Source organism: Haliotis cracherodii, unplaced genomic scaffold (genome assembly GCF_022045235.1).
Source record: "Haliotis cracherodii isolate W230 unplaced genomic scaffold, xgHalCrac1.p SCAF_9, whole genome shotgun sequence".
NCBI lineage: Eukaryota > Metazoa > Mollusca > Gastropoda > Lepetellida > Haliotidae > Haliotis > Haliotis cracherodii.
The window spans coordinates 37,078,080-37,098,225 of record NW_027266343.1 but is presented as its reverse complement, the minus strand read 5'-3'; the positions used below and the strand labels follow the sequence as shown (position 1 = coordinate 37,098,225).

Here is a 20,146-nt window from a genome sequence, read left to right as displayed (position 1 = left end):
AAGATATCGCCTGTGTGAGATCGAGCAATAACTCTTAGCAGATATCACTTCAATAAAATTGCATCACAATGCTTGCAGTCCATTGAGACATCATTAGTTACCATGACATCACTTACCTTTTTGCCACTGAAGCTGGTTTTCTGTACTTTTACACTTAAGACACTGGTTTATACAGTTTACAAACAGTGAGTGAGTGAGTATGGTTTTACGCCACTTTTAGCAATATTCCAGCAATATCACAGTGGGGGACACCAGAAATGGGCTTCACACACTGTACCCATGTCGGGAATTGAACCCGGGTCTTCGGCGTGACGAGCGAACGCTTTAACCACTAGGCTATCCGACCGCCCATGATTACAAAGAGAAAATAGTTGGAAGAATAATGTTGGATGATAAACATAATCTCACTCTCGTCTCTTTTCATATCAACTATATCAACACTCGTCCATAAAAGTTTAAAAGTCATTGAAAGACTGGGAGTTATACTTTTATTGACTTGTGTTGATATATTTCATATTAAAAGACACCTCTCCACAGAATCCAGAGATAATTACCATCTGCAATAATATGTCTTAGAATACTACTTTTAGTGTAGAAAACAAGTCGGTTTTGTTCATTCATGTATCACCCTTGATATTCAATTTCATAATACCGTATTCTTTGTAATAAGCGCCCAGAGCGCTCTCAAAATTAGAAATAGGGGGCTCTTATAAGAATATAATTTTGGTGAGAAAAAAACCCAGAGTTGAAAGACCTAAATTTTGTGGTTTATGCTGATGCTGAAATGATATAAAAGAAATGTCTGTGTGTATTATACACGATAGATATAGTTTCGAGAAATTAATTGCCCATAATTAAGGGTGCATATAACACACGAGTGCCTATTATAAACGAATAAATAAGTCTTGTGTACATTGTTCAATTGGAAAGGGTGCTAATTGGGATTGTTCACTAGCCAATATATATGCAAATATCGCCATGGGCGCTTATTAGAGCAGGACGCTTATTACTCTTCAAATGAGTGAGTTGGGTTTAACACCACTTTGAACAGTATTCCAGTTATATCACAGCGTGTTCGATTTAATGTGGTCGGAAAGCCCGAAGTGTCGCAGGTCTGAAACGTTTACCACTTCAGTGAAACCACGAGCATGGGTATGGTGATGACAGTCCTAGAAACATAATCTGGACGAACTGTGATTCGAACCCACAATCATGCCCAGGGGATGCAACTCTGCACAGCAAATTGCGGCGCCTGAGACAACTGGGCCTCATTTGCCCACTCCTGAATGAAGTACAACATCAATACAATAAACAATGGATTCTGATCATTCACATGTGAACAGAGTGAGTTGGGTTTAAATGAAAACTTAAAGACTGATTGAAGACAATCTGACATTAACTGTTCAAACATTGGCTGTATTTGTTATCAGAAAAGAAATATCTAAGAGTGTATATTCAAATATAAGACAGATCTAAGTATATATTTCAATTTTTTAAGTAGTGTCCATCTTTCCAACATTCATACCAGTCCACACCTTCAGAACGATGATCTCACAGTAAGCTTGCTCATATATTTTACTGGGGACCCATTCTGTTCCGGAATCTCCATCAGTTCCAGGATACACATTTCAAATCAAATTATATTTGTTTGTTGTTTAACGCCGCACTCAGCAATATTCCAGCTGTATGATGGCGGTCTGTAAATAATCGAGTCTGGACAAGACAATCCAGTGATTCTCATCATGAGCATTGATCCATGCATTTGGGATACGATGACATGCTTAAACCAAGTCAGCAAGCATGAACACCCGATCCCGTTAGTGGCCTCTTACAAACAAGCATAGTGGCCTTATACGGCAAGCATGGGTTGCTGAAGACTTCTTCTACAAGTCAAATAATGAAAACATGAGCAACATACAGAGCATACATATTTGCACTCAATGAGTTTCGCAGGGGATATTATTTAAGCCTATTTTTAATCTACCAATATTTGCATATACAATGCAATGTTTCATTTCACAAAAACCCTGGGATTACAATCTGCCTATCTAGTTGTTTCATGGTTGACTAATGGCCATTCCAGGTTTAAAAGTACATTTATTGAAAGAAAAATTAAGGAATTGTTCAGACCCTAAACATATTCTCATAAAAAGAAAAAAAACTTATCCCACCCGTGCATGCTGAAACATAAGACCAGAACTCTGGAACACAATCACACCTATTTTCTTGTTGATTCTGGTGTTCTTTGTCTCTAAAGGCTGAACAAAAAATATGCTGTTCATTTTTACACATAAAACAGTTAACACTTTCCTAAAAAGAATAATACCAAAATAATTGCTAGGTTATTATGCCATCTGCAAGCAAAAGAGACCCGAAAGATATATTTCACAGATTTATTGAGATCTGCTTGGAGGCTGATATTCGGTGCCAAGTCTGGAGCAAATGTTAGTGAAACATTCCAAATTGGAATTAAACAATTCCAATTAATGCTGTTATGGCTTTGTGTCTTCTATTTCACTGATCAGGACCACAAAACAGGAAGAGGTTTGAAAATTTATTTTGATATTATTGCCTTGTGTGCAATGTTTAAATTTAATGTTAAAATTCCTCTAACTTTAGGAAAATATAATCTTTGAAAAAAATCCCAATTTAGAACAAACTAATGATTAAGGAAGAGAATATATGGATGTCAACTTCTTCTTTTGTTCCACATAATAAAGAAGTTGACATCCATATATTCTCTTCCTTATGTGTATCACTTCTAAATGCCTTTCAAATACCTTAAACTAATGATTTTCCCCAATTTTTCTGCGAGGGGGAGTTAGATTGGAATCCTAGATAAATCCCTGTGTTTAGAACCCTTGGAACACACACCTGGTTCCAGTACGGTTTGCCCAGGGCTACATTCACAAAGCAATTGCAGCTCTATGACTCTTTAACTCCAATACACAGACAAAGAAATATGCATTGTGTTATGAAGGTGTTACTCAAACATTACACCACAAACTCAAACATTCCCTCACAAACTCAAACATTACGCCACAAACTCAAACATTACACCACAAACTCAAACATTACACCACAAACTCAAACATTATGCCACAAACTCAAACATTACACCACAAACTCAAACATTACGCCACAAACTCAAACATTACACCACAAACTCAAACATTACACCACAAACTCAAACATTACACCACAAACAATTCAGATACAATCTGATTGATCCATGTGTCAAACAGTGCACTCATTCATACTTCACTGTCAGGCCCATCATCTTCATTCACTGGTTTACAAAGTAATTTGAGAAAAATTCGGATCCTGGTGGGAAGAAAATTAATAAACAAAGACATGTCAGATTACTTTTCTTGATCTTTTAACTTGGTGTTCAGCTTGACAAGCCAAAACTGTTGTTGAAAACCATCTTCTCTAAAGTAAATCTCAAAGAACCGGAGACATTCAAAGTTCATCCAAGACTTGAATAGTTGACAACATAGTGGTAAAATGTAATCATCTCCGTCTTCAATATCCTCCCTAAGTCTTATCTCCAAGAACCCGGAGACATTCAAAGTTCATCCCTGACTTGAACAGTAGACAACATGGTGGTCACCAGCTGAACCAGTCCAGTGAAATAATCATCTCCGTCGTCCTTCTCATCCCGGGCCAGAGCCTCATACTCGCTCTTCAGATGTTCCAGGTCGGTGACGGCGGAGGTGAAGGTCGGCCGACACTCCGACACGAGAGTGGTCATGGCGTGGAGCACCTTCTCCCTGGCATCATGGTCGGGGGCAGTCAGTAGCTGGGGCACCAGCTCACACCACCCACTCTCCCTCATGGAGGACTTGAGGTTGAACCTGAAGAGCAACAGCAATATCTCAGTAAGGAACCAGCCAGTAAATATTCTCGGGGGGGGGGGGGGGGGGGGGGGCTGTCGCTTTTTATCAAACACACATTTTATAACAGGAATATTTTTATATAAACAAGTAAGTATTTATGGAAAGCGCAACCAGTAGAGCAGGACATGCTTACCTTCGTGAACCCCATGGTATGATCACTGATTTTCAGTGATGCATTCATATAATTTTCATCACTAATTTGCCTTTTACACTCAATGAGATCTGTTTCGGCACATAATCGAGACTGATGATCTCTGGCACAGACATTTTATTTTTAAACCTGAGGCAAAGTTAGTAGTTTCGACTATTGAAAATCATTTGAAAAAGAAAATCGAAGCCACCCTAGATCAAACGTCATGATCAGTCCTTGTGTGTAGGATTACATGACTCACATACTTCATCCTACATTAAAACCCCGGACCTTTCCTGGTGTAGTGATGCTTCACCTGACCACATCAGAGGTGTAGATAACCACAGAATCAGGAATTTGAGACAAGGTATGGAAAAGTCTAACACCTTCAAAACGGTGATCTCACAGTTAGCTTGCTCACAAGTTTTAACTGCCCAATTGGTCTTCCTTAGCTCTTGGTGCTGGGGTCCCATGCTGCTCCTGAACCTCCAGGATATACATTTCAAGTCAAATAACGCTGCACTCAGCAATATTCCAGCTATATGATGGCGGTCTGTAAATAATCGAGTCTGCACCAGACAGTCCAGTGATAGACATCATGAGCATCGATCCACGCAAGTGGGATACGATGACATGCATCAACCAAGTCAGCGAGCCTGACCACCTGATCCCATAAGTTGCCTCTTACTACAAGCACAGTCGCTTTTTAAGGCAAGCATGGGTTCCTGAAGACCTATTCTTCCCCGGAACTTCACGGGTCACCTGTGGTTTGAGTCAAACATCAGATCTACATGTTTTGTCCAACTCCTAGTGATGTGAGACTGAGAGGAACTCACTGTCTATATTGCTTCAGTCTCTCAACGTCCACACTGTTCTCATCTTGTGTATACTTCTCACTCAACTCCTGAAACAGAAACATCACAATGTCATTAAGATCAGACGTTCTACTCCAATACGACAACTCTCTGCTGGAAGATCTAAGGACACCTCCATGGGATTTCGTGTCAGGTGACCCTGGGCCTGAGCCTTAATAACTGTCAGAGCTAAAATGATCATCGTCAATGATTACAAGTGAGAGCGTATATTTTTACACTGCTTTTAGCAATATACCAGCAATATCACGGCGGGGGACACCAGAATGGGCTTCACACATTATACCCATGTCAGGAATCGAACCTGGGTCTTCGGTGTGACGAGTGAACGTTTTAACCACTAGGCTACCTGACTGCCTCCTATGATTACAATCATAACAGTATTGTCAGTAGAATAGTTCTTAGACACTGCATGCACAGTCAACTCCCACTGTGAGTGAGTGAGTGAGTTTGGTTTTGCGCCGCTTTTAGCAATATTCCAGCAATATCACGGCGGGGGACACCACAAATGGGCTTCACACATTGTACCCATGTCGGAATCAAACCCGGGTCTTCGGTGTTACGACCAAACGCTTTAACCACTGGGCTACCCGACCGCCCCCAACTCCCACTGCGTCTGATGGGACCAATTAATAGTTATGAGCAATCAGAAATATTCAAGGTATGTCATGGGTTCCTCTAAATTATCAAATCTGTGACAGACAACAGTTTGGTTAATAGCATATGGGTACAATGATACAAAATGTTTAAACTTTAATCACATTTTGCAGTGGACAACATCACGGTGGCATGTGAATCATAGGACCAGACAAACCAGTGTTCTGTTTGTTTGTTTGTTGTTTAACGCGGCACTCAGAAATATTTCAGCTATTATGATGGCAGTCTGTAAATAATCGAGTCTGGACCAGACACTCCAGTGATTGATATCATGAGCATTGATCCATACAATTGGGATATGATGACATGCATCAACCAAGTCAGTGAGTCTGATCACCCGATCCTGTTAGTTGCCTCTGACGAGACATGGGTTCCTCAAGACCTATTCTAACCCGGATCTTCACGAGAGTGAGTGTGTGAGTGAGTGAGTGAGTTTGGTTTAATGCCGCTTTTAACAGTATTCCAGTTATATCGCGGCGTGTCAGCTAAATGTGGGAGGAAAGCCCGAAGTGATGCAGGTTTCAGACGTTTACCACTTCAGTGAAACCCACAAGCACGGGTATGGTGCTGACAAACCTAGAAACATAGTTGGGGCGAACCAGGATTCGAACCCACAATAACAGGTTTCTGGCGTGCCCAAGGGACCCAACTCTGCACAGCGAATCGCAGCGCCTTAGACGACTGGGCCACCCGTGCCCCCGATCTTCACGAGAATCTCCATGAGGCACAAGTATGGAGTTCAGTGAATCTAGTATGAACTATGGGGGAACTTGAAACTACTCTGTATTGGAATCACATGGCGAAGAAGTATGAGGTACTGTGAGGTATTGTGGTCCTCTTCTGACATAGAATCTCCCCAGGGGATTGACGTGCCATTATTCTGTGCTGCAATGCCCAGGGAGGACAAGCACAGGACGCTGGGAATGCTACCTGGCATAAAATACCAAGGGGTGACAAAATTGGAGAAAAATAAAAATATCGCTACCAGGTATATAGGGATAAGAGTACAGCAATAGTTGACTTCATATGGAAAATCTCCTCACCTTCTCTACCAGCAGGTCATTGAGAAATGTCAGAGCCTTTATCTGAAGCTTCTGAGCATTCATGCTGGAATCTTCGAAGAACTTCTTTAGTGCAGCAAGTCCCCCTAGCTCCAGGAACTTCTTCTGGGCATATGGGAAGTGTCTGGCAAGGGAGGACAGCGCAAACAGCGTCTTCTTCTGCAGGGTGGTGGACGACGTAATGGACAACATCTTGATCAGTTGTTGCATAGCGCCATGCTCCATCGCAGATATTTGAACCTTGGGGTTGCTGAGACAAATAATTATAGCCTTAACACACTGTGGTAATACAGCTAAACATGCACATACTTAGTAAAATCTAAATATTTTTTACATTTGTATACTTATCCTGCATTACTCCTTAATGCATTTACTTCTTCTGTCTGTCAAGGCAGTGAGTTGGGTTTATCAATATCTAAGTCCTAACAGGGCATATGAGCTTAGCGATGCAGGTTATGTTTGCCATGTTGACCAGCAGATCCTGGTTTAGTAAGGGATGTAACTCTGCACAGTGCAATGTTGTGCATTAGTCTACTGAGCTGTGTGTAACCAAAGTTATAATCACTGTGGCAAATGCCACCTGCTGCTGTCTGAGGAACTGTTCCAATGATTTAGGACAATCTTGTTTGTTTGTTGTTTAATGGCCCCCTCAGCAATATTCCAGCTATATGACGGGGGTCTGTAAAATAATCAAGTCTGGATCAGATAATCCAGTGATTAATTTCATGAGCATTGATCTGCGCAATTGGGATCAATGACAAGCATCAGCCACGTCAGCAAGCCTGACCACCCGATCCCGTTAGTCGCCTTTTACGGCAAGCATGGGTTGCTGAGGACCTATTCTACCCCTGGAATCTTAACGGGTCGATAATCTTGTTATTATTGAAATAGAAGTAACAAAAATTGAAAATAAATTAAATAATATACCCAAATTAGGTTGCTTAGAGGGGCCTCAAAACAGAGGATGGAACAGAACAATGTTATGAAAGAAATATGTACTTGGAGTGTTTCTTAGTCCTCTACCCTGAGACTACTAAATTGTGCTGAGGACAAGTATAAATCCATTGATGGTCGTCCTCATTGACAAGTGGCACTTAAGGGCTGTAATTCTGAACCAGTAATCAAGGCTACAAATTGGAACTGAACAAAAGTGTGGACAGTACCTCTGTAGTGCCGAGCCGAGGACGAGGGCTGCCTCCGCCTGGATGCTGTCACTGGTGTCGTTGAGACTGGACACAAGGAGCGACATGCCGCCCATGGCACTGAACAGCTGGGCGTTGTCAATCTGGGGAATAAATGATAGTAGGTCTAATACACCATTCCTGTTGGGGGGGGGGGGGGAGCGAATGAATTTTGAAGACCACAGTCAGCAGGATTCGACCTATATCAAGAGAGTCTGTACGTACATGAGTCTGGACTAGACAATCCAGTGATCTATTTAGTTGACTCTTATGACAAGGTAAGGTTGCATGGGATCAGTTTTAATCAGGAATCTCATGGGGTCCGATACATCTAAACATGATGACGAATGAACTAGTAATACTAACTTTTGTCTATGGAACCGGGGATCTAATTTGCCTGAGAACATGATGTTTATAACTGTTTTAAACAGTATTGCAGCTGTATCACAAAGTTGAAGCATAGTGAGTGAGTGAGTTGGGTTTAACACTACTTTGAACAGTACTCCAGTTATATCACGGTATGTCAGCTTAATGTGGGAGGAAAGCCAAAGGGATGCAGGTATCAGACATTTACCACTTTGATAAAATCCACAAGCTTAGGTATGGTGCTGACAAACCTAGAGACATAACAGGGGCGAATCAGGATTCAAACCTGAGATCATAGGTTTCTGGCTGTGCACAAGGGATGCATCTGCCAAGTACAACCATAATGTGGAAGGAAAGCCAAAAATGTTGCAGACCCTTATTACTTTAGTCAAACCCTCAGGAATTAGGGTTGTATTAGGTGCTGACAAATCAAGGCTCATAAACGGCACAAATCAAGGATCTTAATTGGCAAAGATCAAAGATCATAATCGACACAGTCCAAGGGTCATAAATGGCAAAGATCAAGGATCATAATCGACACAGTCCAAGGATCATAATTGGCAAAGATCAAGGATCATAATCGACACAGTCCAAGGATAATAATTGGCAAAGATCAAAGATCATAATCGACACAGTCCAAGGATCATAATTGGCAAAGATCAAGAATCATAATCGACACAGTCCAAGGATAATAATTGGCAAAGATCAAGGATCATAATCGACACAGTCCAAGGATCATATTTGGCAAAGATCAAGGATCTTAATCGACACAGTCCAAGGATCATAATTTGCAAAATTCTAGGATTGTAAACAGAACACAGTCCAAGGATAATAATTTGCAAAATTCTAGGGATGTAAATGGAACACAATCGAAAGATCATATTTGTTATAAGCCAAGGAAGACAACTAGCACAACCAAGCATGATAATTGATGCAAATCAGGGATACCATCCAAGAAAAGCAGGTCATTAAGGAAAAGCTATACACTGAACATTACATTTCACAAAGCTTTATTTGGCTACGACTATGTTAAATAAACTATGCAGAACTGTGGATGGTACTGTTGTGTAGATGGTACCACGGTCCTACCTTATGTAGATGATACTCAAGTTCTGTCAGAACATTCTGCTTGGCATCATTGTCTGAACCGACTTTCTTGAAGCGTTCCAACAGATCGCTGATTATCTCACTGTCAGTTTTCATGGCGATGTTCATCTCCTCAAAGTCCTTCTTTAAATCATCGTATGACTTGAACTTCTTCTTAGCCTCCGCTGCTGACTGTGAGCCAATGCAACATACAGTAGTGAAGGAAAAAAGGCACATGGGGGTCTTTCTGATTCATTAAGACAAATAGTCAAAAGGCAAGAACAGCTCACTTACATTTGTATGGTATATTTGTAACATATGTTTTGAAGGTCATTATTACAGGGTCATGCAGATACAAGCAGATGTCTTGATACAACAAAACATCAAGACTATTTCATATAAAAAAAAGGGTTATTTGAAATTCTGTTCTTTGAGCATGCTCATCAATTGCTCTGTGTCCGTGCTGTTAACTTGGGTGAAAGTATATTTAGGCTTCATATCGTGGCATTTGTGACCAACTCGGATTATTCCGGGACAAGCCGAATAGCGACATGCCCCTATCATGGCCATTTTTGCGACCGGGATCTGTCTTAGCGCAAACGGGCATACCGAAAACAACTGTCAACTCGTTGCGTAATGGTTCACATATATTTCCCCATATATTATATATATTTCAGATGCAATTTACCGGTAAAGCAAATCTGGACATGCGGAATTATACAGTATGATAGAACACATTTAACTGTGTCTTGGATATATTTTTAGATGCAAGACATCTGTAAAATCAAAAATTATTTCTGAGAGATTCTTGGACAAAGAACTTGAAATCACATGTGCATTCTGATTGGTTTGTTGTATTTTCGCACTAACATTTATCGATAGGGGGACGAGTCTTCTTGCAGGTTACGGAAAGGGGCGAGTGGTGACAAATGCATATCTAAATTCAAATTTTTAGGTCATTTTAGGTAGAAACTCTTGTTACAATTGTTCTGCTAACTGTCAGTAGCAGCCAGTAGAAAGGTAGAAAGATTTCAAGTGCTATCGTGGCCAGATTTGAACAAGTCAACAGCTGTGAGTGGAGCTGTCCAGAATAGTTTCGTACTAAAATTTGAGTTATCCACCCTTGCTTTGTGCATGAACGCGGCTTAAGCATTCTAGAAGTTCTAGAAGGGAAAGTTTCTGAAGAGCTAGTACCTTGGGATCCTGGCCGCTGGTGTCGGCGTGAGATTTGAAGTCCTTCAGTGCACGCTTCAACTCGTCTCGGGTAAACGACTTCTTGTCGGTGTTCACAATGCCTGAATAAACAAATCACATGCCTGTACTGAGGGCGACAGCCATTTGGACAGTTTTATTGTTAACAAACATGTATCATTTCGGGAGATAATTTCATTTTTTTTCTCTCAAGCAGATATAAAGTGTTTCCATGCAAGGGAGATTTACTGTGGTGGAGAACCTGGGAATCAGAGACAGATATAACCATTATGGTTTGGGCTTCAAAAGCTCCTAACAGTGATAGCCTTTCACGGAATTCTCTATACTATTGCTGCCACCAGTCACAGCTCCCCACTGTGCTAGTCAGCCTACAACCATGCGTGGAGTTGAACTGGCAACCTCCTGACCATAATGTTTATATTCTAGTGATGACTGCTGTAGCTCCGAATACTCTTCCCCCCGTTAAATTGTTTTGTTTGTTTGTCCATTTGAATTTCTATTTCACTTCAACTATTTCGTAATTGGTATAATGATAACGTAAGGATGAGGTTGGATGCTTTTGTTAGTCTGCAATCTCGAACCAATCTGATTTAGCAAACAAACGTAAATTCATCTTTCCCAAATCCCATACATCCACAAAATACAAGTGACAACATATTTCAAGATTCTTGAAATGGCCACTTTCACTTGTGTTTTCATGTGCTGGTTCGGAGCTCGTGGGCTTCATAAGCAAAGGGAGATAATCTGACAACTATACCAGAGTTGCCTCCCTTTGATCATACCGCTTCCTTGAGTATGAAACCAGATTGAACACATATGTATGATAATGATTTCACAACGACCAATACTTATAATGAAGCAGAGCTACAGATAAGCTCCGTATTTACGTTAAATACACCCCCAAACTATTCAAAACCCAATTACATGTACTTTCAATTACCCTGTGTACAGAAACGCATGAATTAAATGAAAAACTCAATTGTTTAAAAACAGCACACGTATAATACCCAAATGAAGCTTTTTCAGCATGCGTACAATGGAGCTAATTTCCTGAACAAAATTACGAGCTAATTTACTTCCCGAGTCAAACCTATATTTAGAACAGTTATATACAACTAAAACATTATTTCACTTTTTTTAAATCTCAAAATGCTTATTCATTTTGGGAAAATCCCAATAGAGTGATGAATAGATGAGTGAAAAAATATTGGTTACCCATTGAAAAATGTAATAACCCATTTAACATGATTAAAATGGAAACCTTTGAGTAAAAACTCAATTTCTCGAAAAGTTATTTGGAGCTCTGATGGAAGTGATCCATACTTTCTCTGAAGCCAAGCTCCTTCCTACCTTGATGAGATCCGGCCTGCCAGAATTTATTTCCACTGTCATCCTCGTTAAGTTTGGCTTCCGTCAAACCGGTCTGAAAGTTCATCCTGACGTGGAGCCCCTTTGGTATGGCCTGACCTGAGGAGGTTAAAGAGAAAAATTGCAATCTACTTTGTTCCATGTTTTAGTTGTATCATGGCATGTCAGATTTGGAGGATCTATCACAATTACTGTATCTGAGTAGGGTATTCATGTTAACCGGCAGCATGGTATCTAGTAGTGGTAGGACGATACACTGATGCATCTGTGGATTCCGATTTGTTACTTCTTGATACAAGTCGCACATTGAGTAAAAAATATCAGTTCTGACCTTAAATGTTTGCTTTAATAACTGTTCCACTAAACACTAATCAGTAGTGCATGTTAATCGTGAAAATATAAATATTTTCATTTGTTGTGCCATACTTCACACTGCCAACTGTAATCATCAGTGTGCCAGGTACTTGGCCATCCTCTCTATGAAAAAGATGGCTTACGCACCACAGATAAGAGCACATGCAAGTATCATGATACATATCTGATTGTGAGTAAGGTATCGTGATACGTATCGGATCGCACATTTGGTCCGTCCCAGCCCACAATACTCACTTTAGTATATTTATGCAACCAGAATTCATTCGATTATAACTAATAAGAATCTATAAAAAAACCTATACATCAATCAATCTGAATCCCATTGTCTTGTTACATATCACATTAATGTTTCAGATTCCTAGAACATGAGAGTTCCTGGAAGTGTGAACGTAGGTGTGTCTCCTCAGTCAGCAAATTCCAGCAACATAACAACAGTCGGGACCAAACAGCCAGGGTCGATATCATGAGTACTGTCCCCATCTTCCCTAGGCAAGGGAGGTAACTGACTAGAAAAGTCCAATTTCCACCCTTGCCGAACAAGCCTGGAATATCTGGGCTTGATTGTAGTGCCACCAGTGTTGATTACGAGTTACGTCCCATCTATGTCCCTCCTATTGACTAATCAGATTCCATCTCTCATATCACTTGCATTTGCTTCATACAAAATGGTGGCTCCCAGTCAAGACGATCTGATCTATGATCAAGTTATATTTGTAATAAAATGGGCTTTACCCTGTGAAGTGCATCAAATCATGTGGGCACCATGATTAAAACTTGAAAAGATTTGGAAAATATCTGTTGATGTCCAGTTGATGGTACACATCCTTTTGCACGTGCTGCAGTTGACTGAAATCTGCACGTTAAAATGTGTTTACAAACCGCATGTCGATTTCGTTTCATGATTTTGATTGGACTAGGCATAACCTCGTTAGTCCAGCCAAAATATAATTCCATAATTCCAGCCTAGTTTGGCAAGGGGGGAAACTGGACTTTTACAATCAGTTAACTCCCTTGCCTTGGGAAGATGAACTGTCCCACACTGATGGAGTGGAAGAAAGACCATGCATTCCTCTCTCGCCAAGGATAGATTACTGGGGACCATTTTGACTTTGAATTGTGACAGGTAATAAAAAACTCTAGCAGATAAATCTTTAAGATTTTCCACAATTTCATTTATTAAAATTTATTTATTTACACAAATTATTTTGTGTTCACATCATCGTGATCATGAGGTGAGATGGGATTCCAAATTATTACACTTATATCACAACATGCATGCAAGCGTGTGTATGTGGCTTCTCGTACTTGTCCAGAGTTTATAGTGCTAGCCCACTGAGATAAAAAGCTGCAGGTTAACAGGAATACCCCACTCAGACACAGGGAGTTTAGTATTGATAAGATTTCTATTTTCGTATTGCTGTGGTTTGATTTTTGAAATTGATAGATTTTCTTTGCTCTTCCATTTAGATACAATCGAGTAGTTGACCATGTTTCAGAAATAGCGTTTGGCTTTTGCTATTTGCATCTCTTGGCTTTAGGAGATCTATGACAGATAGTTGATATAACTGCAATTCCTGTTTTAGAAGTCTGATGGCAAGTGAAGGGTCACCGGGGTGTGTAGGGTGTCAAACCTGAACATACACCAACAAGCGTCAATAGGTTTGACCATGTGAGTATGTTGACAATGTGATTAACATTTGAAGAACATGTTGTTCAGTCTGAGTGCAACCATTGGTTCAGCCCTGAGTCCAGATACAGCTGAACTCCACTCCTAGACATTGAAACTGCGATGTTTTATGTCGTATTACCTCTATGAGCTTTCAATTGTGATGCTAAGTACAATGAAATGCTACCTTTTTTAACGGTTTGCCATTCTTTTGTTGGATAGAAGACATCATATTCCTTTTCCGTCTTTTCTCCTTCGTCCTCTCCGTTTTCATCTATGGATATTATTCCATCTGAAACACATGCAACAGTATTAAAATTCCAGTCTCCCATTGATGTATAAACATGCTAAAGAAAAGTCCTTACTCTAAGGCATTGCCCCAGTCATAGAGTAGCGCCAACAGTCAAGCCATGATGATATCACTGAATTTTACAAATACAGTCACGCCCCGCTTATACGGACTTCAGATATCCGGAAACCTCGGTTCCCGGACGATTTTCATTCAAAACGAAATAATTACTGTATAAATATATTCTGACTTTGCATATTCTCGTGGGAGGCTCACTCGATTTAAATCCAGACTTAGTGCATCATGTAGGAAATTTCAAGGGGAGGCTGCTAGTACGAGAACACAGGCGATCTGGACAATTTGGAATTATTGTTTAAAACTTCAAACCTCAAAATGTGGTAAAGTTCAAACTTCCATGACAGATTTTTTGAAACGTGTATGTCTTGAATAAAGATTGAGTGGATGTATCTGTTTGCTCTGTCATCTGTCATGAGTTGCATAATTGAAGGGAAGTAACTCTTCCAGTAAGAAGCTGGTTTCAGTTATACGGAAATTCGTTTATGGGGACGAATTGTGAAATGACGCAAGTGTCCGTATAAACGAGGCACGACTGTATTTTACAAATTTTTGATGTTCATAATAAACTAGCTGCTGAAGTTGAACAGAATTCTGGACCAGGAATACAACTACATCCTGATATTACAGAGATATTCCTGTTCTTGTTTGCAGAGGATATTATACCAATTTCTGATACCATAGGTAGACTTCAGAAGCATATTGTATTGTAATGATTATGATTTAGAAGTCAATTTGGATAAAACTAAGGTGGTTGTTTTAAAGAAAAGAGGAGTTTTGTCAGACATTTGGTTTTATAAAGGTCTAAAGTCGGAGCGTGTATCTTCCTATAAGTATTTGGGCATCGCTTTTACGGTCAAGTCATTTTGTCTAATGCTGGTTTTCAAGGGAAATATGCAATGTTTGTAATCTTAAAGTCATTGACCAAATTACATCCTCTTCGACATGACTTATAATGCTTATATTTTAAATATTTGATATGAAAATGTTACTCAATGGTTCCAAAGTCTGGGGTCTACACCAGATTGATGAAATAGAAGCTATATATACATTGGCATGCAAGTGCTTTCTCAGAGTCAAAAAGTCAACACACAACAACATGGTTCGAGGTGAATGTGGGCGTTATCCTTCATATCTCTATACCTCTGGTGAACCAATAAGAATGAAGGATTCTAAAATATTCACGGTAGAATGTCAAATAACAGTCTTTTCCACAATCAATTTGGGAAACTTACAATCAATCAATGTAGTGAGTGAGTGAGTATGGTTTTACGCCGCTTTTAGTAATATTCCAGCAATATCATGGCAGGGGACACCAGAAATGGGCTTCACACATTGTACCCATGTCGGGAATCGAACCCGGATCTTCGGCGTGACGAGCGAACGCTTTAACCACTAGGATACCCGACCGCCCCATCAATCAATGTAACTGATGAATCATCGACTATAATCACTGATAGAAGTAATAAATACCATTGTCCTCCTCTTCTGTCTCCACGACTGTAAGTGCTCCCTCTCTGCCTGGGGGGGTCTCGCTGTGCACACACAGGCTGTAGAAGGCACATCCCAGGAACAGCATCAGCACCATCAGGTTGACTACCTTGATGCTTTGCAGCAACATCGTCATTGGATAGGATATGTGGAGTTATCTCACTGATGGGGGAAGCTGTATTGAATGTCACCGATGGGGGAGCGTAAATAGACTGATGTCACTGAAAAGATCAAGCAAAATATAAGTTTTGGGTTCATTAACAAAATCACAAGAGAGACAAATACTGACAAAAATGGCCCCACTAACAACCAGCATAGATTGCTGGAGACCAATTCTAACCCTGAATACCCCACCGGTTAATATAAGTGAAACGCTATTTTTCAGGGCATTATCATTTGCAGAAGTCTGAGGTCTTCCATTAACTGCCCAACGAAGGAAACAACAATATCGGTTTTGAAACATTTAGTGCAATCAACACAAATGTCACTGACCCACTTTTACAAATATGGAAACGTCATAGCACAAACCTGATGACATCACTATTGAACATGACGTCACCTATCCCGATCCCTATGACGTCACCTAACAACGGCGTGATAATGGCCAGTCGTTAAGCAGTATGAGGGCATTATCAAGTTACAGTGGCCCGCTCATTTCTGATAACATGCGGGCGGTTTAATGATAATTCTATCCATTTTAGCATGGACACTTAATACCCTATATTTAGGGTCCATGATTTTAGCTATAATATAGATTTATTAGGCCATGACAGAAAAATAAACCAAATAACCATTTTCACAAAGAAGACATAGTGGCAACATTACAATTTTAAAACAAATATCATGATATCTTTAATACAGTACTGGTTTTATAGGCGGTATTGTACGGGTTATTTTATTCAATGGGTTGAATTCCGAGACAAAAGACATTATTTCAACAAATACGGTGAACGCTAAACATCAAATACCGTGCTTCCGAAGCAGTACAAGCATTCCAAGACATTCCTAGTTTGATTAAACAACACGTACTAAAGGTACTTACATCAAGATGACAATGCAGTGGCGCCGTTTGTTTTGAATATCACAGGGAGAGTACAGGCAATATTTGAAACGTTCACAGGAAATCACTTTGTTGGACAGAAACGTCGTCTATAACGTGTGCATTACTATCCGGGGCAAACTAGTTTGTCAGTTCTCGCAAGTAACTATTACGTGGAGTTACAATGTTTGGTTTTGTTGTTGAACATCGAGGGTTTGCATCAGATTTTCCACGAGTTCGACTTGGCGGATCCACGTTTCGCCACGTCAGCCATTAATATTTTCGATAAATATAAAAGCTGTCAGCACTTCCGAAAAAGGATCACGAAACAGTTCATTGACACGATATAAATGTGAAGTATATGATGCAGATAATCTTCACAACTCATGTATTTCCATTTGCGAGTGTATTGTGTGGAATCAAAGTGAGATTGTCGAGTGATGCGAGAATTGTGTTGTTCTATTTCGTTATAGTTTTGTTTGAAGTCTTTTACATTTTCATAGCGGGAGCTATTTTTAGCTACAGGAAAACACCAGCTTTATTTTTAGAAAGAATGCTTTTTCATGTTATCAAAGTTGCAGGCCGCTGAGTTGACGATGGTCTTTCTCATTATGTCCAATAATAAATGTTCCACAGGAACAAATATTACCAGAGAAGTCATTAACTAGTTAAATCTATTCCTGTTCGGACTATATTCTCAACGGAACTGTTTGTTTGTTTGTTTGTTTGTTGTTCAACGCCGTACTCAGCAATATTCCAGCTATATATATCACGGCGATCTGTAAATAATCGAGTCTGGACCAGACAATCCAGTGATTTACATCATGTGCATGGATCCACGCAATTGGGATACGATGACATGCATCAACCAAGTCAGCGAGCCTGACCACCCGATCCCATTAGTCGCCTCTTAACACAAGCATGTATAGTCGCTTTTTACAGCATGGGTTGCTGAAGATCTTCGACCTATTCTACCCCAGATCTTCACGGGTCGTACTATTTAGAACATACATGTACTTGATATATTGTTAGCTTCAAAAATAAAATGCCAAATTCATTTAAACAGAAACTAACCATCGTGGGTTAAAGGGCATAACATACGTATAATATATTAATATCTTCACAACATATGAATGATGCTAGTCTGTAGTAATTGGCCAATGACTTTTAGTGATAAATCTAAATAGTGTATATATATAGGTCACAATATATTGTGTTAAATAAATTATAAACATATGTTGTGATATTGAAATATCTTCGTTCAATCTATCAAAATATGACTGAAACGAGGAACAGTGAATGCTGACATCCAATGTAGTGAATAAATATCATAGTATTTGCAAGGTTATTCAATCAAATATTTTGTACAAGCTAGGTCACACACATTTTTGGTTTTTCATTTCTTTCAGAAAAAGCAGTAGAGACCGAACTTTAATTCGGTTTCACAAACTCCTGCCTGAATTTTCAATCGTATATAGGACCATGGCGAATGATGTTTAACACAGCAGCCTGCAATATCACAACCATATCATGTAGTGCTGTAATTTATAGAAACTGAACAAAATGAACCGGAGACAAAATTATTTGTTGCAACATTTTCATGGATTCATATATAGATATTATTATACTGGCATGTGTGTAATACTGATTTTACGAAACGAAAGAATTCTTGTATTTCCCGAGCGAGGGCGAGAATAGCACACACACAAGTGTTATTATTTCTTAATTATCCCTTATTTCTTAATTAATGGGTAGAATAGGTCTTCAGCAACCCATGCTTGCCGTAAAAGGTGACTATGCTTGTCGTAAAAGGCGACAAACGGGATCGGGTGGTCAGGCTCGCTGACTTGGCTGATGCATGTCATCGATCCCAATTGCGTGTATCGATGCTCATGATTTCAATCACTGTATTGTCTGGTCCAGACTCGATTATTTACAGACCGCCGTCATATAGCTGGAATATTGCTGAGTGCGGCGTTAACTAACAAAGCAAACCAATCTTAATCCCATTGGGTCCCGCATTAGAATTATCCACTGATCACAACCGCCGTTCTAGCAAACCATTGTCAACAATCTTCCGCTATGACACCCTTTCTAGTGTGACGTCATTCCGACCTTGTCTCAAAGAGAATCGAATGACGTAAACAATGCCGTTGAGATGACGTAAACATTACACATTTGCGAACTTTGTGTAGTCGTTTATTTCAAACCCTATGCTTAACAAACTATGTATTTATCAAAATTATGTTAACATATGTCCTTATCTAACTTCACACAAGGGCGGTCGGGTAGACTAGTGGTTAAAGCATTCACTCGTCACGCCGAAGACCCGGGATCGATTCCCGATACGCCATCTCCGGATACTTACGATAATTTCCGAATGAAATAGATCTAGGGGGAATAACTCTAACTTTTTTCTGTCGTCTGCTTTAAGTGGCGGTAAGATAAATTCGTTGTCCACCGGTCCTTCGGGTGACTGCGAGACCGGTGGATAACTTTTATTTTAACTCTGCTACCAAAACAATGCAAGTTTTCTTGTTGTTTTGTCTACACTAGACAATTCACGGATTTCACTGGAAACACGCAACCTGACTTGTATTTTATGAATACCCTACAACATATTGTGTCTTCGGGGCGAGTTGAAGCACATTTCAAAGGGCTGAAACATGGTCACTGTAAACTGTGATCAGTTCCTTTGAGGACCCTTGAAGATCCAGGTTAGAATAGGTCTTAAGCAACCCATGCTTGCCGTAAGTCAGGCTCGCTGACTTGATGCAATGATGGCACATGTCATCGTATCCCAATTGCGTGGATCGATGCTCATGATGTCAATCACTGGATTGTCTGGTCTAGGCTCGATTATTTACCGCCGTCATTTTGCTGGAATATTGCTGAGTGGGGCGTTAAACAACAAACAAACAAACAAACAGTTCCGTTGAGAATATAGTCCGAACAGGAATAGATTTAACTAGTTAATGAGTTCTCTGGTATTTTTTTTTCCTGTGGAACATTTATTATTGGAGATAAAGTTCCGGAGGAAATTATCAAGAGGTAAGAACACAGAACACAGTAGGTACCTACGTCTTCCAGAGGGGGACAATCACACGGCTTCAAAAACCCAGTTTGTTTCAATTAGTGTTTTATCTGGTCATGAAGTAACCTAATCTGGATTTTTGTAATATTCTTTCATGTACCATGGTTTTTCTTCTTAGATTACTTACTTTTATTACGCCAGTAATTATCATAATTTATGCGGGCTTAGGCTGTTTTAGAGTCACGTGGTTATTTCTCGTGGGGCACGTGCGCGATTCACGCAAATCGTTCTTTTCACCAGCAACAAGATAGCGCTTGGTCGTTCACCTGTTAGACAGCAGCAAAT

General features: G+C 39.9%; 1 protein-coding gene across 1 annotated transcript; it reads right to left on the bottom strand.

The window, feature by feature from the left end:
• Positions 1 to 2,721: 2,721 nt before the first annotated feature.
• LOC139452612 (nucleotide exchange factor SIL1-like) lies at positions 2,722 to 15,883 on the bottom strand. Its single transcript, XM_071234142.1, has 9 exons — positions 15,711 to 15,883; positions 14,061 to 14,165; positions 11,815 to 11,931; positions 10,447 to 10,547; positions 9,256 to 9,444; positions 7,783 to 7,904; positions 6,602 to 6,869; positions 4,866 to 4,933; positions 2,722 to 3,857 (listed from the first exon to the last, which is right to left on the bottom strand). Exons 1-9 carry the CDS (start codon positions 15,862 to 15,864, stop codon positions 3,569 to 3,571), a joined length of 1,413 nt encoding a protein of 470 aa, XP_071090243.1. The 5' UTR covers positions 15,865 to 15,883; the 3' UTR covers positions 2,722 to 3,568.
• Between the last annotated feature and the right edge of the window lie 4,263 nt (positions 15,884 to 20,146).